Below are 27,280 nucleotides of genomic sequence, written 5' to 3' on the forward strand. Positions count from 1 at the left end.
AATACCATTTTGAGAATGCATAATTCTTAAATAATTTTTAAAACAGAAGTACCATAAAAATAATATTAAACTATTTAAATTATTTTATGATCCAAGATATACATTCCAATTTCAAATATATTCTGGAAAAAATCAAACGCACCATATTTAACACTAACAAGTCTTGTAATGAGCATGTGTAACAATATACCGCATAAAGGACACACAATTTACGCAGACAATTGATATACCAATATCAATTTAGCTGAAAAATGAATTGCTTGTAACACTCATTTGGTAGAAACTATAAGGAAAAACCGAAAAAGAATATCCGTAGAAGTTAAACTAAAAAAATTAAAATGAGACAAGTTGATTCCAATGCAAAATAAGAAAGGGATTATGGTTCTTAAACAACAGACAAGACATATTAATAATTTCCACAAAATATATGGCGCAAACAGTAACTGTATGCAAAAATTATTACACACGTGAAAAACTAACTGTAGTTTTAGATTACAATGTAGGAAAATGTGATGTGATTTGTCAGATCAGATGATGGGATATTCTACACCACACAGAAAAACCCTTAAAATTAGCTATCAAATTGTTATTAAATACATCAGCTACGAATATATAAACTGACAACGAAAAAGGAAAAATAAAGATTTCTAACTTTAGAATAGAACTGTCAATGCATATCACAGTGCCGTGATGTAGAAACACTAGGGCCATCAAATACATCTATCCGAAGAAGAGTAAACCATGAAATGTAAAAGAAGGTAGGACTAGTATACACGGTGCGAAAATTTTACAATGTTAGCAAAAAAATTTGGAAGTTTTAAAACAAAAAGTGCTAAAATTCAGACAAAAAGCCATATACTTCCCAGATTGTATTGATCAGCAACATTTATGGTTAAAATGCTTTAGTGCAATATATCGATAGATAGAAGATTTGATAAAAATTAATTTTTCATTTTTGATTTTAAGCAAAATAAGCAAAATTGTAACGCGACTGAAGTTCTTGTAAATTGTGATGAAATAAAATTATATTATGTATAATAATAATTAAGATAAAAAAAAAGTAAAAATAAAAATTCAAATGACTACTCTAAAAGAGTCATTACAAAATATCCAATATTCGGAAAGATTATACCATTCATAAGATTTTTACAAATTACTAGATTTTTGCATTTAACAAATAATGATACAGTTGACAATACAGACTGATTACATAAAATAAAAATTATAATAAATTTGTTTATTCATAAATTCAAAAATGTATATAGATGTATGTCACCATTAATAAATCATTAATGCAATTTAAGAGACTTATTCTATATAAACAATATAATCCAACCTACAAAGATTTGGCATAATAATTTATAAATGAAATGAATCATCGTCAAATTATTGCTAACATTTTAAGACATATATAGGTAATGACAAAATAAATTCTAATAGCGCACCTAAAAATTATGGAATTGTCACAATCAATTTTTAATAAATTATTTTATATGATGAAAAATGATATGCGTCGCCTAAACTGTTTTTAACAATAATTAAAAATAAAACACATGGAACTATGCGTTTTAATAAAATCAATATACCGAGATTTTGTCGGTACAAAATTAAAAACGGGAAAATATAACTGAAATAAGAAAATAAATGAAAGGTTTATGCCATTTCTACAGAGTACAGAACAGCAAAAATAACTGATTGTAGGCAAGAATAAGTTCAATTCAATCGTATTTTGAAACTAAAATATGTCACTGAATATAATAAAAGTATGATTGGAATTAATCGCTAATTTCTTTTTCTATTATGAGATAATATATGAAAATATATAGAAAATTTTTCTTATATACATTCGACAAGGCACTTTATAATAGATATATACTATACGAAACAATAAATAAAGAAAAGAAACAAAGTTACACTGAATATAGAATAAATATTGTAGAATTATTATTAAAAACTGCACAATTTGTGGATTACGAAAAACGATTCAAAATAACTTATCGAATAGCAATAATCATCACGAAAACCATAGATGCAATATTGGGCTCATTTTTCAAAGAATATAAAAAAACAAGAAAATAAAAAACAATTTAACAATATCAAAAAATAAATAAGAGCTTATAAAATTAGTGAAAAATATAAGAAATGCATTGAAACAACATGGAAATACAAAAGATGCCAAATTGTGTTAGATGCACTATAGTGCATTGAAAGATATCACACGATTAACGTTTATTAATTTTTTGTAAACGTTAGAAATTAAAAATAAGTATATCTATACAAATTGAAATAAAATGTTACTAGTATTTCTAAGCCAAAAATTATTTCATTTTACTGGATGAATTGTTCTCGATTATTGCATCTAAAGAAGATCTCGAAAGACTTACTTTTTGTGTTAGGATCTGTTTGATTATATTATAACGTTTAAATACATGTGCAAAAATATATTTATTCAAATTAATCAGATTTTATAGTTTTTATAATAATAAATTTCGTTAACATCTACATAATTGGCACACGTTCAAACACTCATAGTCAAAATGCTGCAGAAGCCAACGTGTGAACGCCTTCGTCACCAATTGTGACAACCAATCGCACTTAAATCACACTGCAAAGATTTGTTACATGACTCGTATTAATGAAATGATTCATTAATAAAACAAGAAAATACTATCCTAAGCTAATGAAACTAGACTATGCTCAATAAAAAAACAATTAAAACTGTAAAAAAAAAAAACTGTTAAAAAAAATTAAAACTGTAAAAAGTTAATTATTAATGGCTATTCGTCAACAATTAATAGAAAAAATTACAACTAGTAACTCATATCAAGTCGACATAATATATACAGAAGGGTTTTAAATTTGTTCACTCGCCCAAATGTAGCTGGAAATTTATGTAAGCTGTTCCATAATAAGTCCGAAATGAAATAAATCGATGTAGATGGAAAATTAATTAGATTGAATTTGTAATACATTGACTTAATGACAATGCAAATCTCACAAAGGATTAAACACAATTTTTATTAAATTTATCGTAATAAAAAAATGTAGAATTATATTAGCTATTAAATTTAAACATTTATTTACCAATATTCTTCTACAGAAGTGTAATAGTTCCTTGATCATCTTCCGTGATGCACTGACTTAAATGCGCAATAATTATTTAATAATTAAGAGGCAAACAATGAATTTAATTCGCGAATATCTATTACTTGTTTCATATACAAATATCTACAGTATGTCTGATTGTAGAAAAAAGATAAATAAAATTTTAGACGAACAAATATTGACTCTATGATTGCTTTGCGCCCAAATTATTCATACACACATATTTCTAAAAGTTTTTGAACATCATTAAACGTAAACAAATTTAAATTAACCGAAAAACATTAACAACAAATTAACTTCACAATTCCTTCTTTATTTTATCAAAACAAAGATCGATTCATCTATGGCTGCACAAACAACTGCAATCATAATCTGAAAAATAAACAATATTATTGTACAGTACAAAAAAATCATTAAAAGTATATAGTCAAAAAATATAAAAATATTTGAATTCTTACTAATAAAAAGTAATAATGAAATAAACAAGAACATTATAACGGTAATAAAAAGAATTAGAAAATAATATCACCTATGAATCATAGTATTCTCTAAAAAATATTAATAATGTTCACGATGCTAATTATTTTATAATAAAAATACATAGCATAATTATTAGTAATTATGATAATTATTAATTATTCTAAAATAAAATATAGTTAAATTTTCACTGGTATAATTAAGACGCAAATACTTATACAACAGAAGCCGAGAATGTTATTGCGATTAGGTATCGTATCATTCTGAGAAAGAGAGGTCACCTATACCCATCCCTGCTACAAATCTCTCGTAAGTTCGTACACGAAAACAAATTTCCGAGAACAATTACTGATATTATTTCCTAGGATGTAATACAAGATTTATTCATATTTAACGTACCCTCATACATCAAAACATACTTGACCTTTTTTATTAACAACACGCTTAGCTTACTTCGACTACATAAGAAAAACAGCAAAATATAATAAACGACCTTCACTGTGTTTCCAACTTCGTCGATTCATAGAATTTTATGTATTATTGTATATATACAAAATGAGTACGTATGTTACATATAATATATAGTATCCAATATACGTAGTATGTATTATAATTTATAAAAGGTAATATAATATTCTTTTGACAACAACACAAGTTCTTACAAAATGTCCTTTCTTGTTTTTCAAATCTTACCATTTTCTTCCAACCTATTTACATATATTTATCCTTAATTTATATTATAAATAAGATAGCATTCGCTGTCTTATGTATTATATCACGAACTAGACAATAACAATTCCGAACGAAACAAGTCACTCGCTCGCTGATGAGACAAAGAAATGCCTTAATTTTGAGAATTCTACATATGTACATGTGCGTATCTGTACAAATGTATGAACGTACATATATTTATCCATGACGAGTTATATACACAACGTGTACGTGTGTATATGTATGCATATATGTAATATTAGTATTCATGTATAGTATCTATCAGGAATATACACACATGTATATATATTATATGTACGATATATTAAGTACGTATATATATGTACACAAATATATACGATTTAGATAAAAATCGAATATAACACATAATACGATCAGTCAGGATTAATAATTGATAAATTATTATATTCCGTTCAACGAGTCATCAGTAGAAATAAACATGCGTGATCAGAACAAAACCGTATTTATAACTTTCAGACACTTCTTTAACAATCTGCCAGTAATCCGTCATCCGTTTAGTAAGCCCGAGAAATCGAAACTAGTTAATAAAAACATTTTCACTCCTAAATTTTACAATTGACTATCAATAGTAGTTTGACAGCTAATAACTGTTGTCCATCGCATCTATCACGTGCCTAGCAAACGAATGTTTTGTTTATTTTTATTCGACTTTTTGAAAAGGACACGGACTAAGTTATCTTAAAACAAGAGAAGCAAACATACCACAAAAATTAAAGGCGAGAAATTCGAGAAAAATATGACGCAATAGAATGGCGATGAAAACATGTAAACGGAAATTTTATTTTCGCCATTTCAGAAACGCAATATTTTCTTGACTTGCAAACACTATGTCGTAGAAATCTCACGTTTGATGATCGATTATATATATTGGACGAATAAGTAATTTAGAAAAAATAATCTTAATTACCTGTAATTACGAAATGATAAAACTTCGTCATCACATACAGATCCCAATTATTCTCAGCGACGCCGGCAACAAGAATGACGAAGACCTATCTATGGAGCACAACCTTTTAAACATTTTATACTAATATACAAACAAATAATAAATCGAATAATAAGTAAAATTATCTATGTAATTAATTTGAATATCTCTTGTAAATATTCTGAAGAAAAAATATCTCTATCTAATGTATAGCACATTGACAAGCATCTAGATTGATAATTAAAGAAATGTTAGATTCGAGGCTATAAATGATATCGGTTATTTTTTTATTTTATCAATATAAACAAAAATAATGAATTAATTTACTCTTTTTCTCCTCATTTTATAATTTAGTACGGTGTTGCTGTTCAATCTCTTATATTTATTTTCTCCAATGATGTTTGAATTTCTGACGGTGATCTCTGCCGAATAGGACACAGCAGTATAATTTTGTTCGATGACATGCGTATGAAGTATATATATTATAGTAAACATATATATTGTATATTATTTTTAAAAAAGATCAAAACACGAGTTCATTTACACATTACGAGATTTTTCTCCCAGTGCTATTTTGTTATGGTTCCCTATGTAAGACTTCATTTCATATTATTACTATTACTACTACTATTACTATAATAATATGTAATGTAATAATATAATAATAAGAATAGTAATAAGAAAAAATAGAAAAATATACTTATATTATATACATCATGATACATATGTTGACGGTAATTTATGGTAACAAAAAGAGTAAAAAGCGTCATTTCATGTGATTATTTTATGCGCGAATTCTCAACAAATCCTGTCCTTGATAATTTTAACCCATGACTACCCAACGAGAGATAAGACTAACCCTTTGCACTCTAAGCAATTTTTAATAAGAGCTTTTAGCAATTCTAAGTTGTTTTTACAATGAGCTACCAGTTACTTCAGAAGTATTTGACCAGACTGATTAGAATAAGCAGATGCCAAAATATCTCCCTATATGTATAAAAATACAAAGTTGTTTAAAGTTGCCGCTGCAGCGACGACAACGCAGTGGAAAAGGAAACAACATATCATGAAAAGTAGATTTTCATCCGCTATCATTGTCTTACTACCTTATGGTCGTTATGTATTTGTTTCCATATTATTTCTTCAAGATGGCATTTAGTAGCTAAAAGGTTAAAAGATCATATGCGATATATACGTCGTAGAACAAACCAGTTGTCAGACTGTTTTCACGTGAGCGTAGGCGAAGTTGTGTTTATTTGGTTAGAATAACGATTAACCATCGTAACGGAAAAGTCACAAAAAATGCCCAAATTGGCTAAGGTAAAATGATTATTATACATTAGTATATTTTATTTTATAATTATAAATTATAGCATAAACAACTTATAATTGTAATATTTATTCACAATTAAAATTTTTTTTTGGTGAAAAACAAGCACCCGAGAAAATTTAAATCATAGCAAAACAGCTATTAAAGAAGCAAAGAAAAAAATCTTTATGCAATAATGTTAAACCTATCAATAATTTTACATAGAGAACAATTCATTTGTAAGTATTCCCCTTTAGCCACCTAAGCAGAAAATATAAAATCCCCCTAAATTGGCTAATTATCAACATGGAAAATGAAATATCTATGACGGCAATATGTGTAAGAATCAGATGGTTATAACGAATCGGATAAAATATGCCCGATGGGAAGAAACTTAGAAACAATGCAGAGAGCAAGGTACTTTAAATACAAAAAATAGTACATTTTATAGTCTTAGTTGTATTAGAAATATTTCAAGGTTTTATATGTCCAATTTATTTTAAATCTGTATATGAACGTGCGATAGATGCTGATCATGGAAACATTACATTATGGCTATATTATATTGAAATAGAAATGCACAATAAGTAAATAAATTATGCCAGAAATTTATTAGATCGTGCAGTCACAATTTTACCTAGAATAAATTAATTTTGATACAAAAACACATATATTATGGAAGAAATGTTAGAAAATATTATTGGTAAGATTTGATATAAAATTAGGGATTATTTTTTATTATGTAACTTGATTTTGTAAAGATTTATTATAGAAACACGTCAAGTTTTTGGGCGATGGATGGAATGGGAACCTGACTAACAGATGTGGCAAACATATATTAAATTTGAATTACAATATAAAGAAATACCAAGAGCAAGGTAGAGATATATAATTACATAGGGAGATATATAGATCTGTAATAAATGTAGGACGCAAAGTTTATGAAGATGTTATAAACTTTTTCGGAGATGAGAACTTAAATGAAAAGCTATTTATAGCATTTGCAAGATTTGAGGAAGGACAAAGAGAAGTATTATTTTAAGATAACAATAGATTCAGTATCTCTGTTATAATACGTATAATTTTAATATTTCTCTGATAGCACGATAGAGCAAAATAATTTCTAAGTATACTTTAGACAATATTTCAAAAGAAAGAACAAAAGAAATATATAATGCATATACCATACACGAAAGAAATATGGTGATTTTTCAAGTAATTCATGCTATAAAGATTAAGATTTATTTAATACGAAATATGAATTAAAAAGTTTAAAATATTAATATTAATTTGTATAAATTTATAAAAAAATAACACAAACTTCATAACATTTTTAAATAGGCATTGAAGATGTAATAATTAGCAAAAGAAAATATCAATATGAGCAAGAAGTCAAGGAAAATTTTTCTAATTATGATGTTTGGTTTGACTATCTGAGATTAGTAAAATCTGAAGAAAATCATAATGTTGTAAGAGCGTATGAACGAGCAATAGCAAATGTCCCTTTTATTAAGGTAATGAATATTTACATTTGAACAATTCTGAAGTCAAATTGAAGTTCCTTTCTATTAAATAAATTTTTTATAGGAGCGTGGAAACGATATATCTACCTGTACATAAATTATGCTTTGTATGAAGAAATTGACACGGAAGTTATATATAGATGTCATCAAATTTACAGGTATAGTTTATTTTATATAAAATTATTGTTATATATGGAGAGATAACTTTATAATACTTTATTGTTGCGTATAAAGATAGAATTTTATAATATTTTTTTATTTTTTAGAATCTGTTTAGATCTTATTCTACATAAACATTTCACATTTTCTAAGATATGGCTATGTTATGCATATTTCGAAATACAACAAAAAAATTTGACTAGCGAGAAAAACATTAGTATGTTATTATTATAATATTTTTTTTTATTATTTATAAGTATTAAATTATTGTATTTTTAAATATTTAATTTCATTTATTTCAAGGTATGGTATTGGGTGTTTATCCCAAAGACAAATTGTACTGTGGTTACAATGATTTAGAGACACAATCTAGAGAATTTGACAGATGCAGGATTCTGTATGAAAAATTACTTGAATTTTCACCTCAAAACTGCACAACGTGAATGAAAGTAAACTACTTTTCTTATAGTTACATTTACCTTATGTTTTATTGTACTTATATTTATGTAATTATTATAATGTCTATATGTCTATGAAATAGAAAATACTAGACAACTATTAGAGAGATTATTAGAACGAAATGTTCATGTCAAAGTAAGTGTGATTTCATCTTAATGTTCATGTCAAAGTAAGTGTGATTTCAACTTAATTTATGAATATTTTTACATTATAATACACGTTTGGATAACTTATGCTAAATTTGAATTAGTTAATTTTCCATCGAAAGATGATGTTGATAAAGTTACCTTAGTTCGTAGAATTTATGAACGTGGGAATTGTGCATTATTTGCAAACAGTGACAAAGAAAGGAGAATATTACTTTTGAAAGCATGAAGAGATTTCGAAAATGAGAAAGGAGACAGAGTTAGATTAAAATTATTGTCAAAATGCCTAGAAGAATTAAACGAAGAAGACGAATGGTTGAAGAAGGTAGAGTATGTAGTTTTTATAACATACATTAAATAGTTTTGGAGAAATTTAAATTTAAAAAAAGTATTCTTAATTTATATTAAAAATAATCTATATTAAATTAAAGATATTCGGCTTCGGGAAAAAGTATTCGACTTCGTATTCCCAGAAGACGAATACCAAAGAGCAAATCTTAACTTTTTGGCATTAGCGAAAGCGTGGATAAAGCAAAAAATTTCTAGTGAAACTGCTCAAAATAAAAATTAACAATTAGAATCGGACAATTAAAAATAATTTATATCTTTTATATTATTATTATATTTATATTCTGTAAATAGGCAATATAAGTATTGTGGAGAATTTTATATTTATCTTGACTTATTTATAAAATGTAAAAGGTATAAAATTATGCTTTGATAGTTTTTTTTGTATAAGTACAGTTTATATTTTATAAATAATAAACAATTTTCTATAATTTATATTTAAAATCTTTATATCTAAAATCCTGTATAATCACTTCTAATAATTTATATTTAAAAATGGTAATACAGGGTTTTTATAATATATTATATTGTAAATATTACGAAATTTTACAATATATATATTATAAAATAGGGAAGTTAATTAAAGATAGCATTATTTTATGCAAAGTATTCAGAGGCTTTCATAAAGGTAGTAATTTAAAATAGTTTTTTCCATTAAGAACTTACAACAAACTTTAACTATTATCACTCCGATTATTTAGTGCAATTAACGATCGCCAACTATCTTTGATATATGCTTGCTTATTAAGTTTGGAATATCTTACTTTAAATGCGACCATAACACACAAGTAATAATCTTCAAATCATTTTAAAACAATCTTTATACATTTCCAAGAAAAATATAATTTCGATAATAATCAATAATCATATTTGATTTTGAAACTTTTTCTATGATTACAATTCACTTATCTTCCCAAATTAGCAGCAAATAATTTTTTTCTTTCTCGTCATAAAGGTGAAATAGATGCGTTTAGAATAAAATAAAAAAAAAGATTAACTAAGATGCGAATAAAGAGTATACGGAATTTAGAGACACAATTGAGTGGTCGAAAAGTAAAGTTAATAAGGAATAAAATAGTCAATGTAATGCCTGATAAACAGACTTGGAGTGATAAGGGTTAAATTAAAATAAAGCAAATTATATTTGTGATATTGTAATATTTTTTACTTCATTTTAAAATATATTCAAGTGATACCATTATGTATGAAAAATAATAACGATCAAGTGACCACCTTGGCTCTGTATGATCACGTGCATTCTCTTGGTTTAATTTTCGATTACATTCTCGTACAAATAGGACTCAATTTCATCATTAACACGAGTGATATTGGCCTCTCATCAATCGTCAAGTGACTTACTGGCTGAAAAATTCAAAAAATTCGTTATTTTGCGAAGTTATCACATTATTTGCTAACCAAGATCATGTAATTTGGCTATTTTTTATGAAGCTATATTAAATCTATGCCAACAAATTGCATACGATAGACAAGTTAAGAGGTAATATTATTAAAAAGACGACGGATGAACAAAATATTTAATGAAAGTGCAGGATCAAATTGAAAAAATCTTATTATAATACATTGACACAATATAGACTTAATCTATATAATATATATTCAAGCCAATTCGATTAACTCCACATTTTGAATGTTTTCAAATTTATGTGTTAAATCACTTGATGCAGTCTTCACTTTTTATATTCATAATAAATTTCTTTAATTCCGTTATTTAATACTGTTATTACTGAAATAAAAAATAATTTATTTTTAACAATTATTCTAAGACTGTTCTATCTTATTCACTTTATACGTTGTTAAATGAAAGCTACGTTTGCATTATTTTACAATGTTTATTTAAATTTATACTTTAAAGAGAATTTTAAAAAACAATTTATATTATTTCACCATATTTTTTCGGTTTTTGTTTTATGGAATTAATCGATTTGGCAAATGAGTAGTTCATATATAGAATAATCGCAAATAATAATGCAAATATACTCAAAATTATTCGTTTTATTGACAAAGAACAAATAGGTTTACGTTAAATCTAGTCAACGTTACAGACAATGGCTTCAATTCAAATAATAATAATGATTCATACTTCGTTAATTTTATCATATTGTTTTTATCAAAAATAATGCGTTATAATAATAAACTGGTGATAATATTATTTAAAAGAAATTACTAGATATATTTACATTATATTCCAAAAAGTATTGTAAATCTTCCTCCTTCGTTGATTTATCCATATTGTTCTTGCTGCTTAAAACAATTTTACGTTATAATAATAAACTAGTAATAACATTATTTAGAAGTTATATATATATATTTACATCATGTTGTAAAAAGTATTGCAGTTCTTCGTCCTTCTGTCATTTATCTGATCATATTGCTCTTGCTGTTTAAAACAATGCGTTATAATAATCAATTGATAATAATATTATTTATTGTAAATATCATTATGCGGATTCGACAGAAATAATAATGAATTTGTAAATATATATTATAATTAAATAGTTATTGTGTATATATATATAATCAAATAAAATATTTTGGAATAACAATAGAATATGTATGGTCAAATCAAAAATAGCAAACTATACCCAAAATGGTTTAAAAGAAGCAACACACGAGAGGACTACAGAAACGTACTCGTTATATAAACATTTCATTATATAAAATAATAATTTTCATTGATTATAATTAATTAATGATATTATATATTTGTTTAAAAAATATAATTTTTTAAAACTCTATTGCTTGATTTTTCGAAGTAACGTGATGAGTTAAAATTAGACGTGATTCATATACATTATTTTCTCGATATAGGATGACGACACAAGCATATCTGCATGAAATCTATGCCCCATGTTGCATTGGTTTACACCATAAATTCTCCTGATCGCAATTTATGTTTGATTGTAATGATTAATAACTCATTCGAAAGATGAAGATTTTCTACAGGATATTCTCATTTCCGATTTTCAAAATAAGTTTTTATATGTGTGAAAATTACTTGTGCAAATTATTTTATTCTAGATGATTTTTGCACAGATGACATTTTTCCAAAATCGTACATGAAAATCTCATGTAAAAAAACTTTATCTTTTGAATGAAATAAGAATTCGTAGTGTACATTTTTGCAAACACACAGAGAGAGAATTTTTTTAAGGCTGTTCATCATCTTTCGTTTGAAGTACTTCGACGATTGATATGATATATATAAATATCCTTGTTTAATAGGGTCATACTAGACACAACTCATATCTATTTTACGATAAATACATAAATAATAATAAATATAATTAGAATAATACTTATAATAAGTAGTATTTAAATTTACGATGTAAAAACAAGATTTTATCCAATATTTTGTAAAAAATAATAATTAGTGAATATTTAAATATTAAATATTATTACAGAAATCAAAATATTATTATGAGGTAAAACTCTTAGCGCTTTTTTTAAATGGTTTACCCCGATAGGACTAATCCATTCTGTACTACAAGTATTATTACTACACCAAATAACAATGTAACATAATAATAGTAATAAAAACATATCTGAATATTATGTACATTATATACATTCAATTTTTTAATAGAAAAGTCAATGGTGACATGTTACTATTTGGATATCTAAGATAAACTTGTAAAAGTACATTGTATTTTTAAAATACGCGTTGGAAAAATACGAGCTTTATGAATAAACGATTTCAGGCAGAGGGTACTCGTGATAAGAAATCGTAAGCTTTCTTCTATAATAAATATATCTTCCTGATTGAAAGCGGTAATTCCTTTTAATCTTATCATTCCTTTTAATGTCCAAACAATGAAATAATACTATTTGTTTTGTATTGCGTCGTATGGGCGCTACTATGAGAGCGATTTTAGATGCACGTTTCGTACCGGACCAGCGATGGCAGTCGATTTGCACGGAAAAATATCCCCCATCTCGTCCTTGTTATTTGCGCTAAATAGACCCACTTAGCGCCACTTCTATGCTTTTAATTTCTGCAAATCTGTTTGTTACGAAGTTTTTAAGCACATGAGGAGAAGTTTCAATCCAGGACAGACAGATGGTCGAGTCCGTCCAGAAGATACTTTTTGTAATGCGCATGATTGGCAACGCCTTTTGCACTACTTTGTGTAATCGTATGAGTAAAAGCGCGGCGTACAACTTGAGTCTAGGCATAGTTAAGGCTTTAACAGGTGCTACTCGCGATTTCGTGCAGAGAAGGGACACTTGTATCCTTCCGTCCGTCGTCGATGATCGGATATAAAAATATATATATATATATCGATAACTCGACTGATTTTTTTTTTTAATTTTGATTAAGATTGGAGACCTTGACGATTTAATTATTATCTCCTTATTGTTTTTATCCTTTATTTTGATAAAAGAAATTCAGAACAAATCAAACGAAAATGATAACATTTTTCCATATAGATATCTATACTGCTGTAGTCTCTAGAAGTAGTAGGTAATTTCACCGAATAATTCAATAAACGCACTGCGTAAACAAATATTGGAAGAATGTATTTAGGACTAAACTCTTTGTATTACTGGTCGTATGCTCTTAGGGATCGAAAGTCCTAAAGTATAAAAAAATGTATTTAGCTATCTATCTCTCTCTCTTCCAGCGACTCATCCACCCTTTCCACCTATATCCACTGTGCTGGCTCACGGTGCACGCAATGGGACGAGGAACAATCGTTCGCCGGTACAATGGGCCGCAATGTGAGTAATGCGAAAGATGCCATTGCAGCTACGGTTACGAATCGTGGCATTGTTAATCTTCAATAGCATAACTTCTTTTTCTAATTGAATTATTCTATTTTTTCGGGCAAAGCCACCACCACTGCTACCGCCATCGTCATTCTCACTGTCAATTACCTCTTCCCTTTCTCTTCTTCTTTTTCTTCTTCCTGATCTAGTTTTGATGAAATCTTACGTATAATCGTTATTTACTGAGTGAAATTATTTCTTGTTTGAAATAAAAATATTGCACTCCTATTCTTTGGTGCAATTTTTTTTGCAATTCTTATTTTTACTATTTTCATTATCTTTTTTCTTTCTATGCATGCGGCGCCGACGTACAATCATTCGAAAATTAGTTATTTCTAAGTTTCTTCTAGCGGCATGTTTACCATCGTGGAATTTAGTTTTTTCTCCCTTATTCTCTCTGGCTCTCTTTTTTTGTCTCTGTCGTTGTGTACCAGCCAAAATAATCCTTGCGGCTCTTTAACTTCATTCTCATTCTCATTCTCATTCTCTCTCTCTCTATCTATCTCATTCTTTCTTTTTTTTTTAGATGCATGTACACTTTGTGTTTCTTTGTTCATCTTAGCTTGGTCACTCATAAGTTGGGTTTATTAACACTACCGCTACTACTATGGAACAATGGAGAAATATTATCGGTTGGATCTCGCGACTGCTTTCCGCTGCTTGCTTATTCGCTTACTTGTTTGCTTGCTTGCTTGTTTGTTCTTTTGGTTGTTCGTTGACTTAGTTGTATGGTTACTTTGTTGTATAGTTAGTTGGTTCTTTACTGGTTTATTTCTATCGTAGTTTTAGGTTAGCTTGGAAATTTTATTACTTTCAAAAAAGAACATTTAGAAACAAGAGGGACTAAACTGGTCTTATATGGATACTTCATGTGATAGTTGTGTAAAATGGTTAGTAACGATCGAAATCGTCGAGGTTATAACAGAAAGAATTATTTATAACGGAATCGTTTGATCGTCGAAAACGAGAGAGAGAGACAGAGAGGGAGAGGGAGAGAGAGGGAGAGAGAGAGAGAGAGGTTAGTAGGGCTAAAGTCAGTTAAAGATCCAACTTCTCGACTAACTAAATGGGCTCTTAAATTAGCTGAATATAATTTCAATATCATTTATTAATCGGGAACTGTTAATGTAAACGAGGATGCTCTATTTTGGATTCCTCCCGGAACTATGCAGATCTTAACTATTCGTCCATCGAACGAAACATCATCTGACGAATCGTTGTATTGAATCAGACCAAAGATAAATGAACAAACATTAAACTTGAGAGAAGAACCACCAGTAGGAATTTCGACGCCATTAAACATCTGTATAAACCAGGTAAATGGTGATAATTCAGAAATAAGGTAAGTGTTACATGAGGCGTCAGGTAGTGGTTCCAATATCTCTCTCCGCCCCAATCAAAGAGACGACGATTCGTACACTAGCTCAGAAGGTATGTTTGATTCTGCCTCGTGTCCGTACATTATATCGCCTCATTCAGAGGAAACATATAGGAATTCGTGGAATATGGTAGAATCACACGATCAAATTTCGATCAAAAAAGACAATTTAGCGATCTTCATCAACTATGCGCTGAATTGTTTATGATGAAGGAGCTAAACAATTGGCCAAACTCGGAAAGCTTCTTCAATATAAAGATCTAACGCTGGGATCTGCAAGAGTAACGAATTTCTGAAAGAATAAATTAATATCTCTACTCATTAAGGAAACGAACGACATAATGTTAAATGATGAAATAAAAGATTCCGCACTCGTATCGCTACTATCGGCAATACGAGAGGTAGATCTTAGTACGGTATCCATTTCAAAGACAATCAAAGTTGATAATGTACCATGACAATACATCGAAAAAAGGCTGGGGGAGATATTTAACCCTTTCGTTGCGGGTGCCGTGTATATCCGGCATCCACATGACGACCTGTGTGTACGGATGCCGTATTGTATATTCTGGCTCTTCAACTATAGTGGACAACGAAAATACGGGTATTGGAAAATCAGGCGCTATAGTTCAAACACTTATGAAGCCCTACCTTGGAAAGGGTCATACACTTTTCGTCGACAATAGGTATACTAGTCCAGCGTTGTTCAATTTATTACATAATAATCGTACAAATGCTTGCGGAACCGTAAGGCAAAGGCGGAGCGGAATTCCAAAGACAAATGAGCGACTAAAAAAAGGGGAAGCAACTTTTCGCTCATCTAATAATTTATTATTTATAAAATCGGTTGACAAGAGAGAAGTGTACATGCTTTCCACCATGCACACAGTAGATTTTGTAACGGTCTCCAGACGTGGAGGAAATCAAGTAGTTCAAAAACCGGTCTGCGTAATAGATTACAATAATTCGATGGGTACCGTAGATAGAGCAGATATGGTAATAAGTACCATGAATTCAACGCGAAAATGTTTGAAATACTACAAAAACATTTTTTTTTATTTGTTAGACATATGTATATGGAATGCGTATTGTCTTTACAAACACAAAACGCGAAAAGTTATATCCATGGCCAAATTTCATTTAAAATTAATCAGAGAAATCTTAGAGAAATATCATAAGGGCAAAAATTATCAGCGAACGGGGAATAATTATCCATCGAGACTGATTGAAAGACATTTTTCTTCGGTCTAGGCCCCGGTAGGAAAGAACCGAGCTAGAAGGTGCGTCGTTAGCACGGCAAACGATAGAAGACGCGAATCCAGATATGAATGCAAAAGTTGTAACGTAGGATTATGCGTGAATCCTTGTTTTAAAATTTACCATACCGAATTAAATTACTACGAATTATAACTTCATGTTGTCATTACCATAAACTGTATTTTTATTTACAATAATAGCGAAATCTGTAAATATGTAAATAACAAAATATGCTTTAAAATATACTCATTTTCAAGTTTCTCATATAATATGACGAAAAAGTTGTTAAGTAGCTCTTAAAAAAGTATCCATATAAAGGAATTTCAAGGTAGTGTTGAATGATGTCTGAGCGTTCACCGTAGACTAGCAACGTGCACTGTGTACACTTTTCGGCGCAACGCCTCATTCCGGGGTCACTCCGGTGGAGCGCACTGCCGTAACGAAAGGGTTAATGGAGAATCTTGTACGATTTGCATTTGTAAAAATTTGACAAAAACACCTGAGAAACATAAGAAGGAGGACTTAATACGAAAATATCACGCATCAGGAGTATACATAAAGAGATAACAAAAACTTACAACAGAATAAGTCAACATTATTATTGACAACGAAAACTTACAACAGAATAAAACAACATTATTATTGGAAAAACATGAAAGAACAAATACAACTTTTTATTCAAAATTGTTTAGAATGCCAACTACCAAAATTGGTTAGAATAAATAACATACACCCGATGATACTGACAGACACACCAAGTGCTGCGTTCGATATAGTAGCAATGAATATTGTCAGTCCTCTCCTTCAAACTCCAAAGGGAAATAAATTTATACTGATCATCCAAGATCAACTTACAAAGTTCTCCATTGCAGCAAGCCTCTGTAACACCATGTCCATCGACATAGCGAATATAATGGTCAATGACTTAATTTATAAATTCGGAGCACCGCGCGCTATCTTTACAGATAAAGGTACGAATTTTCTAAGTTTTTTCACAAAAGCAATAGCGCGAAAATTCAAAATAAAACAATATAAGAATACAGCGTTTTATCCGCAGTCTAACAGGTCGATTGAAAGGTGTCACCATGTACTGATGGAATATTTAAAAATGTTCGTCAAGAAGGAAAAGCATTAAGACAAATGATTTGCGATGTCCTCGTATAACATCAGTACTCATGAAAGAACTCGCTTCGCACCTAATAAACTAGTTCTCGGAAAGATAACTATATATAAAATACCAGCCATTAGGTGAGAATTTGGAATAGACGTATTTTCAATACTACACTAAATTAATAAACAAAATTAATCATACACAATAGGTAGCACGACATAATCTTGTGAAAGTAAAGAAACGATCAAAAAGGTATTACGATCAAAAAATAAATCCTCAAGTATTAAAGGTGGAAGACGAAGTATTTCTTTTAAAGGAATCAACCTTAAAATTTGGAAATCAGAACATTGACCCTCACAAAATTCTAGAAATGCTACCCCACAACAATATTAAATTACAAGTTAATGGAAAAACGAAGATATTTAATTGTAACAAATTAAGGAAATCGAAAATAAGTCAAACAAGTCAAACATTAGAATTTAAACTGTTTCAGAGACGTGGGAAAAATATTAGCAGTAGCGGTAACGATGCTACTTATGGTCAAAATCTGTGCCGCCTTCCTGGGGTGTGACTGCGGAGGAGCGATCACCAATATTACAACATTATCATTGTTGGACACTAAGGATTGTAACGCCCCTACCGAAATTCTGAATTCTATGTAGGTTTATATACAACTACTCCGGCTAACGAATGTACACATGTGCATCAATGTCATGCGGAACTGGACCGCACGATATAATGTTTCAGAATGGCATCACACGTGTCCGTCGTGCATAACAGGAAAAGACTATATATGTTGGTCACGTCTTCGGAAACGTGTGAAACCGCGTTCAACACAGCAATCTTAGGCATAACTTCCACACTTCAAATATCGGAGTTAAATGTCAACATTACAGAAAATCGAAGTGTTACGTTGACCGGATCTATATTCACAGTTGGCCGGATTTATTTGCACTGGAACGCAATACGTCGTCCCATATAGCACTTGGAACGACATAGTAATGCAAGAATCGGTGAAGATCAACCTAGAAGAATACTTTGAACGGTAAAAATCAAGGATAATGACATAATTCTCCGACAAGGAACTAAATGTATTTTCACGGAAGGCACTTATATCACAGACGAGGAGGGTAATGTATTCTGGACAACTGATTCAGCCCGCAATTTCGAGCATTACAATGTGTTACATGAGGGCTTAACGACAAAATTGATAGTTTTAAGAAAGGCAGAAGCATTCTATATGTAGACTACGCATGACGTCACGCTCGCACTAGAAATTATTTATGTGGTTAAACATTATAAAAAATTGAACATCTAAAATTGTTTATAATGGAAACACGTAAAGGCCGAACATTTGCATCAAAAATAAAACATTTAGTTGAGGAACTTGATCTTTTGCTTACTTGAACTCAAAATTTGTTTTCCTAGAAAAGATAATGAAGAACCAGATGACCACATTATAAAATGATGTCGTAAAACAAAAGTGCGAATTAGAAAAACAAGTGTTAAAAAACGCTTTGGCACTGGCTACATTGCACACGGTTGAGTTCGCGTACGTGATGAAATGAGTCGGTTATATGGCCGTGACAACGGGAAAAGTGATTTACGTCGTCAGGTGCACTCCGATACCAATAAAGGTAAGACCATCAAAAGAATGCTATAACAAACTCCCGGTCTATCAGCAGAACGCCAATCTATTTTTAACACCAAAATCGAGCATATAATTAAGTCAGGAATTATAAGGGTTGCATCAGGGTTGTGTCAGGGTTCCCCCTGTTCCCCCTGTGGGTACGGGGTTAGAATACTCCCACAGTATTCCCTGCTTGTCGTAGGAGGCGACTAAAAGGGACTGTATGAATGGTGTATGAATGTTCTCGTATGGCTATTCCTATCTTTACTCTTCTATCACTCTCTTCTCTACTCTTTGCTCTCTATTGCTTCCTTCCGTTCCTTTCCTTTCCCTTGGGGAGCCTGGCTCCCTTATATTAAAATAAAAAATATGATGAGTACGACGAATGGGATAAGCGGGCATGGGAGGGATACCCATGCCACGGCGGTGTCAGGTGGTGGTAGGGCAGGCCGGCCACCCGCCGTCGTCAACCAACGACTGCCAGGAGTTTGGGGCAGGCAACCTGGCCCCAGCTCTGGATAATGCGTCAGGAAGTGCATCGCAGGTAGGCGACCTGGCCTGCGGTGTGTCTAATGCGTCAGGAAGAGCAGGTAGGGATGAGGGCCACCTGGAGGAGTGGCAGAAGGCTGCTAGGGCGGCTGAAGGCATGCGTTTTGCCGGACTCACCATCAAACGGGAGACGCGGAAGGCGAAGCGTGCGAGGCCCGTAGTGTACTCGTCCGAGGAGGATGAGTCGGTGTTAGACTGGCCCGTGCTGGGGGAAGGAGGACGAGCGGAGACCCCTGCCTTGTCTCAGGTGGAGACTGGTAGGGTGATCGACACGCTGAAGGAGGCCTCCATCGATGCCGAAAGAGCCAGGCTGAGATGCCGGAACCTCAAAGGAGACATCTCGGGGGTAATGAAGAGGACCCATAGAATAACTATGGAGGGACTCAAGACCCTGAGAGTTAGGCTCCAAAACCGTGAAGATGATCCTCCGTCGGCGAAGGAAACAATTGCGCAGCTGAAGGCTGAACTGAAAGCCATGGAGCTGCGCAACAAGGAAGTGTCAGAGGAGAACACCCGCCTCAAAAGGGTAATCAAGAGGATGGAAACTCCCTTGGTTGCCAAAACGAAGGATAGGACCCCGGACGCAAGGCATTCAGACGGGTCGGTGAAGGCACTGGCGGAGGCTGTCCGCAGTGTGCAGCAACAGCTGCAGCAAGTACAGCAGCAACAACAGCAACAACTGCAGCAAGTACTGCAACAGCTACACCAACAGCCGCAGCGGCAACAGCAGCAGCGTCAGCCGCAGCCGCAGAGGCAACAGCAGCAGCAGCAACAACAGCGGCAGCAGACGCTGAGTGGAGCAGCGACTGGGGCTGGTGGACCGCACAGGGGCCCCACACTCCGTGCTGAGTCCACTAGACCTCCTGCGAAGCAGGTAAGTGTAGGTAAGGCACTAACCCCGCAGGATGATTTTGTCCAGGTACTTGGCCGTAAGAGGAGGAGGGTCCAGAGGAGAGAAGCTAATGTACTCTCCCTGGCTGCATCAAGGGATGTAGTCAACGACGCTCAACCCTTGCAGGTACAGGCGCCCTCCAAGAAGAAAAGGAAGGGGAGAAACCGTGCGCAACGACGGAGGAGGAAGTTGCAAAGGGAAAGAGAAGTCGCTGCAATTTCCCTATCCTGTACCGAGGAGACGACGTACAGGGATGCACTTATGCGGGCCACGGAAGGAATCAACCTGAAGGACCTGGGAATTGGCACCATGTCCTGCAGGAGAGGACTTACAGGTGCCTTTATATGGCAGGTACGAGGCAAAGGGGCAAATGCGAAGGCCGACCGGGTGGCGGAGGCCTTGAGGAATGCTGTCCCAGGGGCAAAAATCACCCGCCCCCTTCGTACGAGCACCATGAGGCTGGTGGGATTGGACGCGTACGCCAATGGTACCGTCATAAGGAACGCACTTTTGGAGGTGCGATCTGGAACGGACCCCAACCTCATTAAGGTCGGAGAGATCAGGATTGGCAGGGGCAGACTTGGTGAGGCCACTGTCACGGCTCCGATGCCTGTTATCAGAGCGGCCCTGGAAAGGGGCAGAATAGACGTGGGACTCACAAAGGTGAGAGTGCACGAACTCAGGCAGCGGCCCCTCACATGCCACCGGTGCCTTGCGCGAGGACATGTCGTGGCAACGTGCCCGGCCACAAAGTCTAGGACAGACTTGTGCTACATCTGTGGGAAGCCGGGCCACGTGGCCAAAGCATGTACGGACAAGGTGGCATGCCCGGTTTGCACAGATGCTGGCCGGAAACAGACTAACCACCGAGCCGGTTCCTGGGAGTGCCCGGTTGTGCCTCCCAAGAAATGGGTGGACAAGGTGTTCGTGAGGGCACCAAATGGTGGTCCGGAGACAATGACAAACAGGAGAAGTGTAGTGACAGGGAAAGGGACCCATAGAGGAATGTCACAGGAAGACATGGAGGTGGAACAAGGGGTACCGAGCACCTCAATAGTGGTAGAAACAGCGGAGAGTCCATAGACAATGTTCTCTGCTGTTCTACAAACTAACACAAACCACGCGCGCCGTGAACAGGACTTGCTGGCACAGCGCATGCGCGAGGACAGAGTAGAGCTGGCGATCATTGCGGAACCATAGTGGGTTCCTCCGGGAGATGAGAGGTGGTTCTCATCCCTAGGAGGGACTTCACTCTCCGCGGTGCTTGTGGGCGAAAGTAGAAGACCCTGTAGCCTTGTGCGTAGGGGCCTTTTCTATGTAGCCGTTAAATGGGGGGACTCGCTGGTAGTCTCGGTTTACTTTCCTCCCAGCGAGAACATAATTATGTTTAGTAGACTCCTTGATGAGCTTGAGGAGCTTTTAGAAGCATTTCCCGTTCTCCCAGCGCTGGTGGCTGGCGACTTTAATGCCCGGTCCAACAGATGGGACCCAGAAGGCAGGAGTAACCGGAGAGGTGAGTTGCTCTGTGCCTGGGCCAATAGAGTGGATCTGGGTCTGCTGAACCGGGTTGGCTGTCCTACGTGCGTTCGACCACAGGGGTCGAGCGTCATAGATCTAACGTGGGGCACGTCGGCGGCTGGCGTCCGCCTCTCGGACTGGAGAGTGGATGAGGCTGAGTCCCTGTCGGACCACCTACATATTAGATATAATTATAGGCACGAAGCTACAGGGGTCCGAAACTCTTGCCCACAGAAGAAAAAGTTTCCTCGCTGGAAGATTAACTCCCTGGATGAGGAATACTTGGCGGCGGCCCTCATCTCGGGGGAGTGGACGGGTGGAATTGGATGCGGGAGAAGTGCGATCGGTGCGGACTGTGTGGACAAGATGGTGAAGTGGGCACAGTCTACACTGAAACAGGCGTGCGACACGGCCATGTCCCGGGTAAGGGGACAAACCCGTGGTAGAAGAAGTACTTACTGGTGGTCGGACGAACTAACAAACCTTAGGGCCGTTGCGACGACCACAGTAAGGAAACTTTCCAGGGCCAGGAAGAAAAAGAAGAACGGTGATGAAATAGTGCGGTGCCTGGACGCTCGAAGGGACGCAAGGAGGGCACTGTCTAGGGCTATTAAAGTGGCCAAGAGGAACTCATGGAGGGACCTGCTGGACTCCATAGAGGAGGATCCATGGGGAAGACCCTACAAACTGGTCTTGGGGAAACTAAGGCCATATGCCCCACCAGTAACCGAAACCATGGAGGAGGAGGTACTGGAAAAAATCCTCTGTGAGTTGTTCCCAGGAGGACCGGGAGTTGACGAGCCGCAAGAACCTACGCTATCGGAGGTAACTATCTCTGAAGAGGAGGTCTTGGCTGCTGCCCGGAAAGGAAGAGGAAGAAAGGCTCCTGGACTGGATGGAATACCGGGTGTGGTTGTGCGTGCTGCGTCGATACACTGTGGGAAAGGGTTGGCGCAGTGCTTTTCCGCATGCCTCAGCACAGGAAAGTTCCCAACAGCGTGGAAGATAGCGAGGCTCGTCCTTATCAAAAAGAAAAGGGACGCGCCCCCGGACTCATCGGGATCATATAGACCCATATACGTGATTGGCGAACTGGGGAAACTATTCGAGCGGATAGTCGTTGGCCGGATCAACAACTATCTAGAGGAGACTCGTACCCTGTCGTCATCACAATATGGGTTTAGGCCGGGAAGATCCACTGTGGATGCCGTCCTCGATGTTAAAAACTTCGTGGAGGCATCGACGCGGATCGGGAAGGTGGTTATCCTGGTGAATCTGGATATCTCGAACGCCTTCAATTCCTTGCCGTGGACTGTGATCGTTAGGGCTATGGAGCGTGGAAAATTTCCACGTTACATAGTGGACATCATAAGGAGTTACCTGGACAAACGCGCCATAGCATACACGAACAAGTATGGACGCGTCGTGAAAAGACAGGTGTATTGTGGGGTCCCACAGGGATCCGTTTTGGGCCCTACGTTGTGGAACATTGCCTATGACAGTGTCCTCCGAATCCCGATGCCAGGTGGCTCCCATGTTGTCTGCTATGCGGACGACACGGCCCTCCTGTCATCGGGATGGGACCTGTCGCAGGCCATCGTGAACGCCGAGCAGGACCTGGAAGTCCTGGTAAGGGAGATCGAGGGATTGGGCCTTAAAGTGGCGCCACAAAAGACGGAGGCCATGGCCTTCCCTGCCTCTGCCTTCTGCAGACGCAGGAATGTCTCACCCCCTAAGATTTGCCTTAGAGGGGTTCGCGTAGAGGTCAGAACCAGTGTGAAATACCTGGGCATTGTGGTAGACTCAAAAATGTCGTTCAGGCCCCACTTTGAGGCCGTAATTCCAAAAGCCGAGGGTATCCTTCGGCACCTTGGAAGGCTCCTTCCGAACCTTCACGGACCGGGCGAGAGGAAGCGGCGCCTCTATAGCGGCGTGATCCACTCGGTGCTCCTATATGGGGCACCGGTGTGGTGGCGCGCCATTGTGGAGGATACGCGAATCGGGCGGGCTGTGCGGAGCCTCCAAAGGAAGGTGGCGATCCGGGTGTGTTGTGCCTATAGGACGATCTCCTTCCATGCGGCTATGATGATCGCGGGGATTATTCCTCTCGGTCATTTAGCACCCCAGCTGGCGGAAACGTATGCGGCCGTTAGAGGCGCGGAGGAACCTGTTTCTCCGCGCGCTAAGGCTGTATTGGGTGCTCTTGCCAGAAGGAGGGCAATAGAGGCATGGAAGGCTGAGGAACTAGAGTTTATCGGGTCCCCAGAGGCAACGGGAGTGCGCACGAGGGCGGCCATTGCCGAATGGTTGGCTGAGTGGATTGGAAGGCCGTTCTCTATCGGAACGACATTTCATACCACGCAGCTGATGACCGGTCATGGATGTTTCTCGGCGTATTTATATGGAACAAAGAAAATCCTCTCCCCACGTTGTTTTCACTGCGAGGGGAGTGAGAATACGGCGGAACACACCCTGATCGACTGCCCGGCGTGGATGGATGCCAGGAATGAGTTGATCGCCACAATGGGGGGAGGGCAGCTAACCCTTCCCGAGATAGTCAGGGTTTCCCTGACTGTCCCGGAAGGATGGGCGGCCTTTCGGACCTTCGCTGGACGGGTTATGCGCGCAAAGGAGGACACTGAGAAGCGGAGGGAACGGTTGCGTGCAGATGATGGATGTGTGAATGAGCGTGTGGGTTCATACGCGGATGGAAGCGCGAACGATTGGCCGCATAGGAGAGTGATTCCAGTGTGGCCACCTCGGGCAAGGCTCCGAGCAGCTCAGGCGGCGCCTGGCTCAAGCGTCGCTCCTCTATAGACGTTAGTTCGTGTAAACGAAGATGAATGGGCCTGGTCAGAGCACCATGGGGTGGAAATCGGGCCACTATGTATATAGTCAGGGAGTATTTTGCGTCTCCAGGGGCTCGTTGGCTCCTGTCGAGTGCGCTACAGTGGTGTGAATGTGGATGAATGGATGAATGAGAGCAAGGCGAATACCGGCCTGGCTAACCGAGGAGGGATGAATTTGTAATAGGCATATGCGTAATCCCGCCCACCCCCTTATTTCCTCAGCGTGTTAGTTATAAGAATCGGGAGGTTTTTTATTCGGTAGGCGATCCGTTCCTGGGAGCATTCCCAGACGGGCTGAATCCGACACTCCTCTGAGTACCGGGCTCAGAGGGCCTATGAAGGTTTTTCCTCCTGACGAAAAAAAAAAAAAAAAAAAGGGTTGTGGGTTCCCCCTGTGGTTAGGGGGTTAGAATACTCCCACAGTACTCCCTGCTTGTCGTATGAGGCGACTAAAAGGGATTGTATGAATGGTGTATGATTGTTCTCGTATGTCTATTCCTATCTTTACTCTTCTATCACACACTTTTCTACTCTTTGCTCTCTATTGCTTCCTTCCGTTCCTTTCCTATCCCTTGGGGAGCCTGGCTCCCTCATATTAAAATGAAAAAATATGATGAGTACGACGAATGGGATAAGCGGGCATGGGAGGGATACCCATGCCACGGCGGTGTCAGGTGGTGGTAGGGCAGGCCACTCGCCGTCGTCAACCAACGACTGCCAGGAGTTTGGGGTAGGTAACCTGGCCCCAGCTCTAGATAATACGTCAGGAAGTGCATCGCAGTTAGGCGACCTGGCCTGCGGTGTGTTTAATGCGTCAGGAAGAGCAGGTAGGGATGAGGGCCACCTGGAGGAGTGGCAGAAGGCTGCTAGGGCGGCTGAAGGCATGCGTTTTGCCGGACTCACCATCAAACGGGAGACGCGGAAGGCGAAGCGTGCGAGGCCCGTAGTGTACTCATCCGAGGAGGATGAGTCGGTGTTAGACTGGCCCGTGCTGGGGGAAGGAGGACGAGCGGAGACCCCTGCCTTGTCTCAGGTGGAGACTGGTAGGGTGATCGACACGCTGAAGGAGGCCTCCATCGATGCCGAAAGAGCCAGGCTGAGATGCCGGAACCTCAAAGGAGACATCTCGGGGGTAATGAAGAGGACCCATAGAATAACTATGGAGGGACTCAAGACCCTGAGAGTTAGGCTCCAAAACCGTGAAGATGATCCTCCGTCGGCGAAGGAAACAATTGCGCAGCTGAAGGCTGAACTGAAAGCCATGGAGCTGCGCAACAAGGAAGTGTCAGAGGAGAACACCCGCCTCAAAAGGGTAATCAAGAGGATGGAAACTCCCTTGGTTGCCAAAACGAAGGATAGGACCCCGGACGCAAAGCATTCAGACGGGTCGGTGAAGGCACTGGCGGAGGCTGTCCGCAGTGTGCAGCAACAGCTGCAGCAAGTACAGCAGCAACAACAGCAACAACTGCAGCAAGTACTGCAACAGCTACACCAACAGCCGCAGCGGCAACAGCAGCAGCGTCAGCCGCAGCCGCAGAGACAACAGCAGCAGCAGCAATAACAGCGGCAGCAGACGCTGAGTGGAGCAGCGACTGGGGCTGGTGGACCGCACAGGGGCCCCACACTCCGTGCTGAGTCCACTAGACCTCCTGCGAAGCAGGTAAGTGTAGGTAAGGCACTAACCCCGCAGGATGATTTTGTCCAGGTACTTGGCCGTAAGAGGAGGAGGGTCCAGAGGAGAGAAGCTAATGTACTCTCCCTGGCTGCATCAAGGGATGTAGTCAACGACACTCAACCCTTGCGGGTACAGGCGCCCTCCAAGAAGAAAAGGAAGGGGAGAAACCGTGCGCAACGACGGAGGAGGAAGTTGCAAAGGGAAAGAGAAGTCGCAGCAATTTCCCTATCCTGTACCGAGGAGACGACGTACAGGGATGCACTTGTGCGGGCCACGGAAGGAATCAACCTGAAGGAACTGGGAATTGGCACCATGTCCTGCAGGAGAGGACTTACAGGTGCCTTTATATGGCAGGTACGAGGCAAAGGGGCAAATGCGAAGGCCGACCGGGTGGCGGAGGCCTTGAGGAATGCTGTCCCAGGGGCAAAA

At 36.9% G+C, this 27,280-nt stretch overlaps 1 protein-coding gene across 4 annotated transcripts; it reads left to right on the forward strand.

Moving 5' to 3' along the window:
- Positions 1–6,442: 6,442 nt before the first annotated feature.
- Positions 6,443–9,436, forward strand: LOC118445665 (protein crooked neck-like). Of its 4 annotated transcripts, none has more exons than XM_085662424.1 (10): positions 6,443–6,580; positions 6,827–6,986; positions 7,096–7,772; positions 7,911–8,083; positions 8,157–8,250; positions 8,359–8,468; positions 8,555–8,700; positions 8,793–8,879; positions 9,003–9,181; positions 9,288–9,436. In XM_085662424.1, the coding sequence occupies exons 9-10, from the start codon at positions 9,139–9,141 to the stop codon at positions 9,425–9,427; spliced, it is 183 nt and encodes a 60-aa protein (XP_085518550.1). In that variant the 5' UTR covers positions 6,443–6,580; positions 6,827–6,986; positions 7,096–7,772; positions 7,911–8,083; positions 8,157–8,250; positions 8,359–8,468; positions 8,555–8,700; positions 8,793–8,879; positions 9,003–9,138; the 3' UTR covers positions 9,428–9,436. The 4 variants fall into 4 exon arrangements, with proteins under 4 accessions (XP_085518550.1, XP_085518552.1, XP_085518549.1 ...); XM_085662426.1 differs by having other exon boundaries at positions 7,096–7,272; positions 7,331–7,772; positions 8,793–9,181; XM_085662423.1 differs by having other exon boundaries at positions 7,096–7,272; positions 7,342–7,772; positions 8,793–9,181.
- Positions 9,437–27,280: the final 17,844 nt, after the last annotated feature.

This window comes from Vespa mandarinia, chromosome 18 (assembly GCF_050613455.1).
Source record: "Vespa mandarinia isolate Hongniang chromosome 18, ASM5061345v1, whole genome shotgun sequence".
NCBI lineage: Eukaryota > Metazoa > Arthropoda > Insecta > Hymenoptera > Vespidae > Vespa > Vespa mandarinia.

What these genes read in the sequence shown, in the direction of transcription:
- LOC118445665 (XM_085662424.1), top strand. Translation starts at nt 9,139, where the DNA reads ATGCCTAGAAGAATTAAACGAAGAAGACGAATGGTTGAAGAAG. An exon ending in AAGACGAATGGTTGAAGAAG is followed by an intron (nt 9,182 to 9,287) that starts GTAGAGTATGTA and finishes ATTAAATTAAAG; the next exon opens with ATATTCGGCTTCGGGAAAAA.